We start from the raw sequence: 12,113 nt of genomic DNA, 5'->3' as shown, positions 1-12,113 counted from the left end.
GCGTTCCCTCCCTCTCTCTCTCTCTGCGTTCCCTCCCTCTCTCTCTCTGCGTTCCCTCTCTCTCTCTCTCTGCGTTCCCTCCCTCTCTCTCTCTGCGTTCCCTCCCTCTCTCTCTGCGTTCCCTCCCTCTCTCTCTCTGCGTTCCCTCCCTCTCTCTCTGCGATCCCCCTCCTTCTCTCTCTGCGATCCCTCCCTCTCTCTCTGCGTTCCCTCCCTCTCTCTCACTGCGTTCCCTCCCTCTCTCTCTCTGCGTTCCCTCCCTCCCTCTCTCTCTCTGCGTTCCCTCCCTCTCTCTCTCTCTGCGTTCCCTCCCTCTCTGCGTTCCCTCCCTCTCTCTCTCTGCGTTCCCTCCCTCTCTCTCTCTGCGATATCTCCCTCTCTCTCTGCGATCCCCCTCCTTCTCTCTCTGCGATCCCTCCCTCTCTCTCTGCGTTCCCTCCCTCTCTCTCTCTCTGCGTTCTCTCCCTCCCTCTCTCTCTGCGATCCCTCCCTCTCTCTCTGCGATCCCTCCCTCTCTCTCTCTCTGCGTTCCCTCCCTCTCTCTCTGCGTTCCCTCCCTCTCTCTCTCTGCGTTCCCTCCCTCTCTCTCTCTGCGTTCCCTCCCTCTCTCTCTCTGCGTTCCCTCCCTCTCTCTGCATTCCCTCCCTCTCTCTCTCTGCGTTCCCTCCCTCTCTCTCTCTGCGTTCCCTCCCTCTCTCTCTCTGCGTTCCCTCCCTCTCTCTCTCTCTGCGTTCCCTCCCTCTCTCTCTCTGCGTTCCCTCCCTCTCTCTCTCTGCGTTCCCTCCCTCTCTCTCTCTGCGTTCCCTCCCTCTCTCTCTCTGCGTTCCCTCCCTCTCTCTCTCTGCGTTCCCTCCCTCTCTCTCTGCGATCCCCCTCCTTCTCTCTCTGCGATCCCTCCCTCTCTCTCTGCGTTCCCTCCCTCTCTCTCTCTCTGCGTTCCCTCCCTCCCTCTCTCTCTGCGATCCCTCCCTCTCTCTCTGCGATCCCTCCCTTTCTCTCTGCGTTCCCTCCCTCTCTCTCTGCGTTCCCTCCCTCTCTCTCTCTGCGTTCCCTCCCTCTCTCTGTCTGCGTTCCCTCCCTCTCTCTCTCTGCGTTCCCTCCCTCTCTCTCTCTGCGTTCCCTCCCTCTCTGCGTTCCCTCCCTCTCTCTCTGCGTTCCCTCCCTCTCTCTCTCTGCGTTCCCTCCCTCTCTCTCTCTCTGCGTTCCCTCCCTCTCTCTCTCTGCGTTCCCCCTCTCTCTGCGTTCCCCCTCTCTCTCTCTCTGCGTTCTCTCTCTCTCTCTGCGTTCTCTCTCTCTCTCTCTCTGCGTTCCCTATCTCTCTGCGTTCCCCCTCTTTCTCTCTCTCTCTGCAATCCGTCCCTCTCTCTCTCTGCGTTCCCTCCCTCTCTCTCTCTGCGTTTCCTCCCTCTCTCTCTGCGATTCCCCTCCCTCTCTCTCTGCGATTCCCCTCCCTCTCTCTCTGCGATCCCCCTCCCTCTCTCTCTGCGATCCCCCTCCCTCTCTCTCTGCGATCCCCCTCCCTCTCTCTCTGCGTTCCCTCCCTCTCTCTCTCTCTGCGTTCCCTCCCTCTCTCTCTCTGCGTTCCCTCCCTCTCTCTCTCTCTCTGCGTTCCCTCCCCCTCTCTCTCTCTGCGTTCCCTCCCCCTCTCTCTCTCTGCGTTCCCTCCCCCTCTCTCTCTCTGCGTTCCCCCTCCCTCTTTCTCTCTGCGTTCCCCCTCCCTCTTTCTCTCTGCGTTCCCCCTCCCTCTCTCTGCGATCCCTCCCTCTCTCTCTGCGTTCCCTCCCTCTCTCTCTGCGTTCCCTCCCTCTCTCTCTGCGTTCCCTCCCTCTCTCTCTGCGTTCCCTCCCTCTCTCTCTGCGTTGCCCCTCTCTCTCTCTGCGTTGCCCCTCTCTCTCTCTGCGTTGCCCCTCTCTCTCTCTGCGTTGCCCCTCTCTCTCTCTGCGTTGCCCCTCTCTCTCTCTGCGTTGCCCCTCTCTCTCTCTGCGTTGCCCCTCTCTCTCTCTGCGTTGCCCCCTCTCTCTCTCTGCGTTCCCCCCCTCTCTCTCTGCGTTCCCTCTCTCTCTCTCTCTGCGTTCCCTATCTCTCTGCGTTCCCCCTCTTTCTCTCTCTCTCTGCGATCCCTCCCTCTCTCTCTCTGCGTTCCCTCCCTCTCTCTCTCTGCGTTCCCTCCCTCTCTCTCTCTGCGTTCCCTCCCTCTCTCTCTCTCTCTGCGTTCCCTCCCTCTCTCTCTCTGCGTTCCCTCCCTCTCTCTCTGCGATTCCCCTCCCTCTCTCTCTCTGCGTTCCCTCCCTCTCTCTCTCTGCGTTCCCTCCCCCTCTCTCTCTCTGCGTTCCCTCCCTCTCTCTCTCTGCGTTCCCTCCCTCTCTCTCTCTGCGATCCCCCTCCCTCTCTCTCTGCGATCCCCCTCCCTCTCTCTCTGCGTTCCCTCCCTCTCTCTCTCTCTGCGTTCCCTCCCTCTCTCTCTCTCTGCGTTCCCTCCCTCTCTCTCTCTCTGCGTTCCCTCCCTCTCTCTCTCTCTGCGTTCCCTCCCTCTCTCTCTCTCTGCGTTCCCTCCCTCTCTCTCTCTGCGTTCCCTCCCTCTCTCTCTCTGCGTTGCCCCTCTCTCTCTCTGCGTTGCCCCTCTCTCTCTGCGTTGCCCCTCTCTCTCTCTGCGTTGCCCCTCTCTCTCTCTCTGCGTTGCCCCTCTCTCTCTCTGTGCGTTGCCCCTCTCTCTCTCTGCGTTGCCCCTCTCTCTCTCTCTGCGTTGCCCCTCTCTCTCTCTCTGCGTTGCCCCTCTCTCTCTCTCTGCGTTGCCCCTCTCTCTCTCTCTGCGTTGCCCCTCTCTCTCTCTCTGCGTTGCCCCTCTCTCTCTCTGCATTGCCCCTCTCTCTCTCTCTGCGTTGCCCCTCTCTCTCTCTCTGCGTTGCCCCTCTCTCTCTCTGCGTTGCCCCTCTCTCTCTCTCTGCGTTGCCCCTCTCTCTCTCTGCGTTCCCCTTTCTCTCTCTGCGTTCCCCTTTCTCTCTCTCTGTGTTCCCTCTCTCTCTCTCTCTCTCTCTCTGTGTTCTCTCTCTTTCTCTGCGATCTCTCTCTCTCTGCGATCTCTTTCTTTCTCTCTGAGATCCCTCTCTTTCTCGCTTGGATCCCTCTCTTTCTCTCTGAGATCCCTCTCTTTCTCTCTGAGATCCCTCTCTTTCTCTCTGAGATCCCTCTCTTTCTCGCTTGGATCCCTTTCTTTCTCTCTGAGATCCCTCTCTCTCTCTCTGAGATCCCTCTCTCTCTCTAAATTCCCTCTATCTCGGCGATCTCTCTTTTTCTGACTCTCTGCCTCTGCGATCCCTCTCTCTCTTTCTCTCTGCTATTCCCCCCTCTCCTTCTCTCTGCGATCCCTCTCTCTCTTTCTCTCTGCGATTCCCCCCTCTCCTTCTCTCTGCGATCCTCCCCCCTTCTTTCCTCTAATACGCACAACTACACACAGACACAAACCCCTCTATGCCTCCAATACTCACTACTACACACACACATTCATGCGTCCAATACTCACAACTACGCACACACCCATCCATGGCTACCACTCTCACACCTACCCACACATGCATGCCTACAATACTCACAATTACACACAAACACACACCCATACCCATCCATAGCTCAAAAAATCACAAATACACACACATCGAAGCTTCCAATACTCACAACTACACACCCACATATCTATGCCTTTAATACTCACTGCTACACACATACACACACCCATCCATGCCTGTAATACTCACTACTACACACACACCCATTCATGCCACAACTACACACACACACACACACACACACACACACCCAGCCATGCCTACCACACTCACAACTACACGCACACACACACCCCTTCATGTCTACAATACTCACAATTACACACACACACACACACCCATCCATGCCTCCAAAAATACACAATACACACACACACACCCATTCATCCATGCCTCCAAAACTCCAAAATAAACATGTCTTATGATTTTGACATTAACTTCAAGGTGCCTTCAAAACTCTGTGTAACACAGTACACTTTACTAGGTTTGCCCACTAACGCACCAATGTGATTTTAACCCACACACACACTTCTATGACTCCAATACTCTCAACGACACACACACACACATCCATCCCTCCATTACTCACAACTACACACACCCATCCATGTCTCCAATACTCACAACTACACACACACACACACACCCATGCTTCCAATACTCACATCTACACCCACCCACCCACACACCCATCCATCCCTCTAATACTCAAACACCAATCCATGCCTCTATTACTCCCAACTACACACCCCCATCCATGCCTACAATACTCACAACTACACACACACACACACACACACACACATCCATGCTTCCAATACTCACATCTACACACACACACCCACCCATCCAGGCCTCCAATACTCAGAACTATACACCCCCATCCATGCCTACAATACTCACAACTATACACACACACACACACACATACACACATCCATGCTTCCAACATTTATGCTCTCAAATGCATTATTCTGCAAATTACACTATATCTCACACTCACATATATTTCTACTTCTAATGGTGCGAAGCAACACACGACGGTGTGAAGAGCGCCCGGAGGGCGCAATGAATCACCTAGTATAATATATATATATATATATATTACATATTTATATATATTATACATATACACACTTGGGAATTCCGGGCACAACCACCGAATGACAGGTTCTCGTTGGGTGCCCTCGCCCAGAGGGTATGCAGACGTTCTTGTAATGACGCGGCACTCCAGACAGTTTCCAACTTGTAGTAAATTTTTGAATACGAGCCTGATGATAATACTGTCGTATTGAAATGTTGCTGAGATGCTTCAATAAAAATTTACTACAAGTTGGAAACTGTCTGGAGTGCCGCGTCATTACAAGAACGTCTATATATATATGTATATATATATATATATATATATATAATTAAAACTGCCTAACTGCCTTTATACGTTTATTGGATGTGCTGGTCCCATCTTTTGCATATTCTATGCAATTGGAGAGAGACTATATATATATATATATATATATATATATATATATATATATATATATATATATATATATATATATATATATATATATATAATCTATGTATAGACCGCACTCACACTGAGTATAATACAACACGGGGTGCCAGACAAAGGGTGCACATAATAAACATGCAACCAATTATAGTCCAGGGTGTTTCCACAACTATTCAAGTTTGTGGAATGTCGGGCACTCGCCTCATAAAGAATCCAGCACAATATGTATAAAAGTCCAAAGTAAAGGAGTTTTATTTTCAATTGGTGAAGTTGATTTTTACTGTCATGCAGATAGGTTATGCCCCGACGTTTCGGTCCTAAGCGGACCTTTTTCAAGAAACTTTCTCAAATGAAGTTCAGTGCAATCAACGGAGTAGGGAAGAAAGAGCCCACTGGTGCCTGGAGCAGCTGCTGAAAATAAAACTCCTTTACTTTGGACTTTTATACATATTGTGCTGGATTCTTTATGAGGCGAGTGCCCGACATTCCACAAACTTGAATAGTTGTGGAAACACCCTGGACTATATATATATATATATATATATATATAATTTGCTGTAACCCATAACAAAGCTGGTCACTGGTTAGATACTCTGCTGAGAGTATGGGGCTGATTCAGGATCGCTCTGTGGGATCCGAATTCGGCTCCCTACCCGATGGTCGGGGTTTGTACCTTTGCAAACCCTGGCACCGAACGGCTTTGGCAATTTATACACTCGCCGGGCTATTCGTTGTGGGGAGGGGGGAGGGCTGGGGGCGGCTGAAGGGGAATGCTTCACGTTTTATGGGGATCCCCATGAAAAAGTTCCCCTGGGAACCCCTGCACGGGGTGGAAAGCTGACATCACGTATTGTCAGCGCCTGTCCCCTCTTCAGCGGACTCAGACAGAAATGACAGTCGGTTTAGACTAACTTTTATTTCCGAATGGGAGAGAAATCATTAGATGGTTGGCGACCATCAAATTATTTCTCTCCCCTTTGGAGTATGTTCACATACATCCCCTTGCATGGTACCAAGGGGATTTGGCCATAGGGAGGGGTGGGCTTTCAGCATGGGACGGCGTTTATGGGCTTGATAAGCAGTGAGTGACCGCTGCTTAGTGAGCCTTGCTAAATCACCCCCTGTATGTAATGAATGTATCTCCATCTGCAGGGGACTGGGTGTATGTAGCCAGTCCTGCTGCATCCTTAGCTTAGTATCGGATATAAGAAGGCCAGGCTAGAATATGCCCAGCTGCCTCGCAGGAGACTTTGCGGTTGAGACACCATGTAAAATATAAGCGACGGAATAGAAGTACTCGGGCAAAGATAAGAACTCATACTTTATGTAGTAAATATCTGCTTCTACTTACTTATTTATTGCAGGATCGCTGACATGGATAGGAAGGTCACAATGACTTTGGCAGAATTGATTGGTCTTATTAAGAGCTTCTCCATGTTTCAAACATTTCATAGTCAGGAACCTGAGAAAGCAAATGAATTCATTAAAACAACAGAACAAAGGTATGAAAAGCGTTCTATCTACATAGCTCTGTGACAGAATACTTACTGAGACAGACTGTGCTCACCACCGAGCCCGCAAGGAGCTTAAATGTGCTCGCTCCCCTGTCAGGCTCCTGACAGCGGGTATTACAATGTTGGAGAAACGACTGGCAGAATCTCGACTGTAGGAGAGTTATAACATACCCATCCTTGTGCAACACATGACTGACCGACAGTCAGGATTCCATTGGTCGTTTCTCTGACATTGGAATCCCGATTGTCAGGAGCCCGGCAGTCGAAATCCTGACTTACACAGGTTATTTTCCCTTGTGGGGTTCTAGTCAGGATTCCCATTTCGGAGAAATGTATGACTAATTTATATTGTGATAAATGTGTTTTTTATGTACCCTATAATCCAATTGTATCCCATAATTAATTTCATAAATTTTTTGTGTGTTTGTTTTGCCATAATGTGAAACCATGTGTAAGAGCCTCCCAATTTTTCGGATTAGTTTCTCTATACAGTCAAACCCCCCATTTTCCACTTTTTTTAGGGAGGGGTAGAAATATACAGTATCCCATTGGCATTTATTATTTCTTGAACAGATGCCTATTTTCTTCAAAGCCTGAAGGATTGCAGCCATACTTCATCTAGCTATAGTTTGCTTAGGGCAGGTGTGGGGAACCTTTTTTGTGCAAAGGGCCATTTGTATGGGAAAAAAATCCTTCGGGGGCCATATGTAAAAATTTATCTTACAAATTTTCCTGCTGCAGCCGTCCCACGCTCCGGCGGCTGCCGCTGAATAGGACTGAGAATCTCCGGCTGCTGTTAAGAGGTATCTCACGAGAACTACCGACCTCTCGTGAGAATTCCACTGTACTTGACTCCCAGCAAAGCCGCCCGGCGGGCCTGAGGTTCCGCACCCCTGGCTTAGGGGCTGCCCAGCTCTGCTTTTAATAACATAAATCTTAAGGGCCCTAACTACCTCCAAGGACAGTAAATAGTCCTATACATTCTGACCAGAAATCTGGGGAACTGCTGGAATAACAATTTTACATAAAGCTTGAAGACTACCTTTGGTTGGAATGAAGGTTAGCTACTCAAAACTGCTCTATTGTAATGAAAATTTTGAAAATTAGAAAGGGGGAAAAGCATGTGAAAGTACCATACTCTGAGACCCAAAGATAAGGCCAAAGAAAAGCAACTTTCCAGGTTAAAATTTTTTGAAGTCTATTGATAAAGGCCAAAAAAGATAACTTTTGTAAGGCTTGAAGAGCCAGGCTCAGATTTCTTGGTACAGGAGGGACAATGGGAGGTTTCAGACGGAGAACTCCCTGCAAAAATAATAACACAAGTTTTTTTTATCCAGTCTTATCCCTGCATCACAATCCTCCCAAATATAAAAAGAAGTCATGCAATTATCTTTGATAACATATGGCTGACCATCTTCCTAGCATTCATCATGATTTGTATCTGCCTATATAAAAACCCTCTAGGCTGTTAAATCAAGATGCAATAATGCTGAATGCAGGAACAACATACCAGGTCTCTCCATAATGGGACAGGTCAGTCTGCAATATGCTCAACTGATCTGAATACCAAGCCCTTTTTGGACATTTGACATTTTAAGCATTGGGAAATGGGACGGTGGTAGTCTTCGTCAATCTAGTAATAGGAGCATCTACCTTGAGAGGAGATTTTGGGCCAGATGCCCTAAGCTTCAAAAGTGATAAAATGGAGAGTGATAAACAACCAACCAATAAGCTCCTGCCTGATATTTTTCAAATACAGTCTGTGACATGGCAGGTAGGAGCTGATTGTTTATCTCTCTCCATTTTATCACTTTCAAAGCTTAGTGCATCTGGCCCCCTACCTTCTATCTGTCAATGGCAAAGGGTAAATAAACTATTCTAGAGAGTTTACATTTCCATCAGGACAACTCCAGGTTTTAATCAGAAGTTCTGCCAACAATTCTCATACATCTAAAGAAACTCTACCTGCCATAAGCAGGGTTTATCTGCAATAACTAAAGGTGCCGGACGGGGTCCCGACAGTCGGTTAAAACACCGACAGACGGGTTCCCGACGGCCACTGGCTATTCTACCTCTTGGGTGTCCACGACCCCCATAGAGGGAGAATAGAATAGGAGGCGAGCATAACGAGCCACCATGCCCGCAAGGGGCTTTGTTGCGCTCGCCATGCTGTCTGAGTCCGGCCAGTTGGGATCCCGAAGTCGGGCTAATGACTGTCGGGATCTCACGGCGAAACTGCCCGCAGATCGCATCCTATGCAAATTGCACATTATTTGCATGTGATTTGCATACGATGCGATTTAGCACACCCCCAGTATCCACGTCAGCCCGAAGTGTGGCGAGCACAGCGAGGGGACGTGGTACGCGTCCTCCCGACCTGTTCATACACAGACTAACCACGTCAGTGTGGAGATGAGTTCTTAAAGCAAGGATAGAGCAGAGAGTCCTGCGAGGGGACGCGTATTACTTGATGTGTTGCTCGCCATGCTTCGGGCTCGTTTTCCACGTCCGCTTGCCACGCTTAGGGCTTGGTGGCTCGCTGCGCTCGCCACACTATATAAAATCAACTCCACGCCGACATGGATAGTGGCGGTATGAACAGGTCGGGAGGATCCGTACCGCATCCGCTCGCCACACTTCGGGCTGATTTGGATAGTGGGGGTGTGCTAAATCGCATCGTATGCAAATCATATTTGCATACGATGCAATCCGCGGGCAGTGCCTCCGTATGTATGTATATAGATAGAGATAGATAGAGGATAGATAGATAGATAGATAGATAGATAGATAGATAGATAGATAGATGGATTTATGTGGGTGGTCCGGCACTCCGCTCGTCCTTTCAGATACTTATGAACTGCAGATAGAGTGTTCCAATGTGCAAATCACCATTTGCAATAGTAAATGTGCAGTACATACCTAATGCTTCTAACAAGCAACGAGACGTGTCTGATCACATAGGTACTCGCCACCAATACCACAGTTACCGACTATATATTGATATTGCATTTCCTAGATAGTTACACGGTATTGTTATTTATTTTTGTCAATACATATTATTAACATAGAGCCAAAATATTTTTCTATATCTAGTAAAAAGACTAAATTATATGTCAGAATCTTGTAGCTATGTGATGTTCCTTAATCTTGTTTCAGGTTCTTGGACATTATGGAAGTGTCAACTAATGAAACCAAAATTGAAGTGTGGCTTAAAAATGTGTTAGTTCTGGCTTCCAAGCCGAAGTGATGAGAAAAGTCGGAGAAAAGTATATTTTCTATAGTAATTGCTGGAGAATTTACTAAACAGTATTTCACTTAAGCCGATTCTCCTGTATACCTTCAATACATAAAAATGTTTTAATCTACATGCAAAGTCTATTTTTACTTTCCTTCATAAATACTCAATTATTAATAATAAAGAACAACTTAATGATTGAATCCAATTATTTTATCTGATTATTCATTTGAGTTATTTATATAAATTATGATAAACTAGATGTTGTCCCCAGCGCAAATGTTTCTTTATTCGGTACTCTTTACCTATCACGGCGCCCATCGCGGGCATCGCGGGTACATTTATGTCTGGCCGCGACGCGACCGACGCGATGCCCGCGATTTCCCATTGAAAACCATGTTAAACATGGAAATCGCGTCGGTCGCGGCCGGCCATAAATGTGCACACGATGACCGCGACGCGATGCCCACGATTTGCCATAGGAATCAATGTTAAAAGGCCCGATGGACACGATTTTCATGTTAAATGGGTGAATGGACCCGATTTTACTATAGCAAACAATGTTAAATGGGCCTTAGAGCCCAAATACTTACCCTGGACTCTGAAATGGCCCCCCCAATTGTTTACGCCACCCCACGATCAACGTGAACCCGAAGCGTGGCGAGCGCAGCGAGCCCGCGAGGGGCGGCGGTACGCGTCCTCCGACCTTTTCATACCCCCACTATCCACGTCGGCGTGGAGTTGAGAATAGAATAGTGTGGCGAGCGCAGCGAGCCACCGAGCCCGAAGCGTGGCGAGCGCAGCGAGCCCCGCGAGGGGACGCGGATACCTTCACAGCTATACGCGTCCCCTCGCGGGCTTCACAGGTATCCGCGTCCCCTCGCGGGGCGCGCTGCGCTCGCCACGCTTCGGGCTCGGTGGCTCGCTGCGCTCGCCACACTATTCTATTCTCAACTCCACGCCGACGTGGATAGTGGGGGTATGAAAAGGTCGGAGGACGCGTACCGCCGCCCCTCGCGGGCTCGCTACGCTCGCCACGCTTCGGCCGCGACGCGACCGACACGATGTCCATGTTTAACATGGTTTTCAATGGGAAATCGTGGACATCGCGTCGGTCGCGTCGCGTCCGGGCATCTTTAGCCCGCATACGACGCGACCAACGCGATTTTTTACCTCACGATGCCCACGATCAAGATCGTGGGCGCCGTGCTAGGTAAAGAGTACCCTTTATTCTTTTGCGCTCCCCCTACTCTTTTTCTTCTCTTTCATCTCTATGTGGGGGAGAAGTCTCCTATAGCAATCAGTCAGCATCTAGCTATCATTTTATAAAATGCACTTGATAGATTGCTAGGGGAAGCTCTTCCAGTTTACCTCTTTAAAAAGGTTTGATACATCTCTTCCTATTTCTCTTATCAGAACTTGATTTTATTATATACAGATGTAGCGCCTCTCAGGGAACGCTGGGAAGAGGCGCTGCATCTGACAGGGGCGCGCGTGCACTCAACGGCGGGGAGCAGAAACCATGGCCGTCTCCGCTTCAGGGAGACGGGCATGGTTAGTGCGGGGTGCAGGCAGCTATGGTGGAGCGGTGGGGAGGCAGCGAAGGGCTCCGTCAGAACGGGGCACGCGAGCATCTTGTGCCTGCGCCCCCTCTGATGAGAGCTGCTCCATCTGTAAATTATTCATACCATTGCTTTTTACAACACAAGGTGCTGCAGAACCTTGGTGGCTGTATATAAATAAACAATAATAATAATAATAATAATAATACAGACTCCATTGATTAAGAAAAATATGTTGAAGCTTATTAAAGGTTTGCTGCACAACATTTGGAGTTGGACAAGCTAGTCAAATACTAAAAGAATATAGGGCGTAATTAAAAAGTGATCGGAGCGGGAAGTATTTGGCCCCGTTACGATGGGGGGGGGCTGCGAATGCACATATTCTATGCTCAATCAGTTTAGTGATATCACTCAGGTGCTTGAGAGGGTATGGGTCATAATAGGGTGAACAGCACTAAGGTCGACATGCATCAAGGTTGACACACCTGAAGGTCGACATGAGGTTAGGTCAACAGGTTGACATGGAATAGGTTGATAGTCAAAGGGTCGACATGGAGTTTTTCAAGGTTTTTGTCCCGATTGTCAACATGGACACTAAAAAAAAAATGCACCAAGCACCCTCGCATGGCACGCTGCACTGGTTATGCATGGAACACTATTTTATGCAGTCGACCTAACCCTATTTCCACCTTCAGGTGTCTTGACCTTGATGCATGTCGACCAGTC

At 48.8% G+C, this 12,113-nt stretch overlaps 1 protein-coding gene across 1 annotated transcript in view; it reads left to right on the top strand.

The window, feature by feature from the left end:
- The window catches only part of LOC146080803 (putative methyltransferase DDB_G0268948), a 58,850-nt gene extending 48,817 nt beyond the window's left edge, over positions 1–10,033 (top strand). Inside the window, exons 7-8 of the mRNA XM_083188471.1 lie at positions 6,441–6,578; positions 9,747–10,033. Coding sequence (XP_083044597.1) covers positions 6,441–6,578; positions 9,747–9,837 — 229 coding nt within the window. The 3' untranslated portion in view covers positions 9,838–10,033. The remainder of the gene's footprint in view (positions 1–6,440; positions 6,579–9,746) is intronic.
- The last annotated feature ends 2,080 nt before the right edge of the window (positions 10,034–12,113 follow it).

This window comes from Crinia signifera, chromosome 1 (assembly GCF_055691185.1).
Source record: "Crinia signifera chromosome 1, ASM5569118v1, whole genome shotgun sequence".
NCBI lineage: Eukaryota > Metazoa > Chordata > Amphibia > Anura > Myobatrachidae > Crinia > Crinia signifera.
This window is presented reverse-complemented; position numbering and strand designations above follow the sequence as displayed.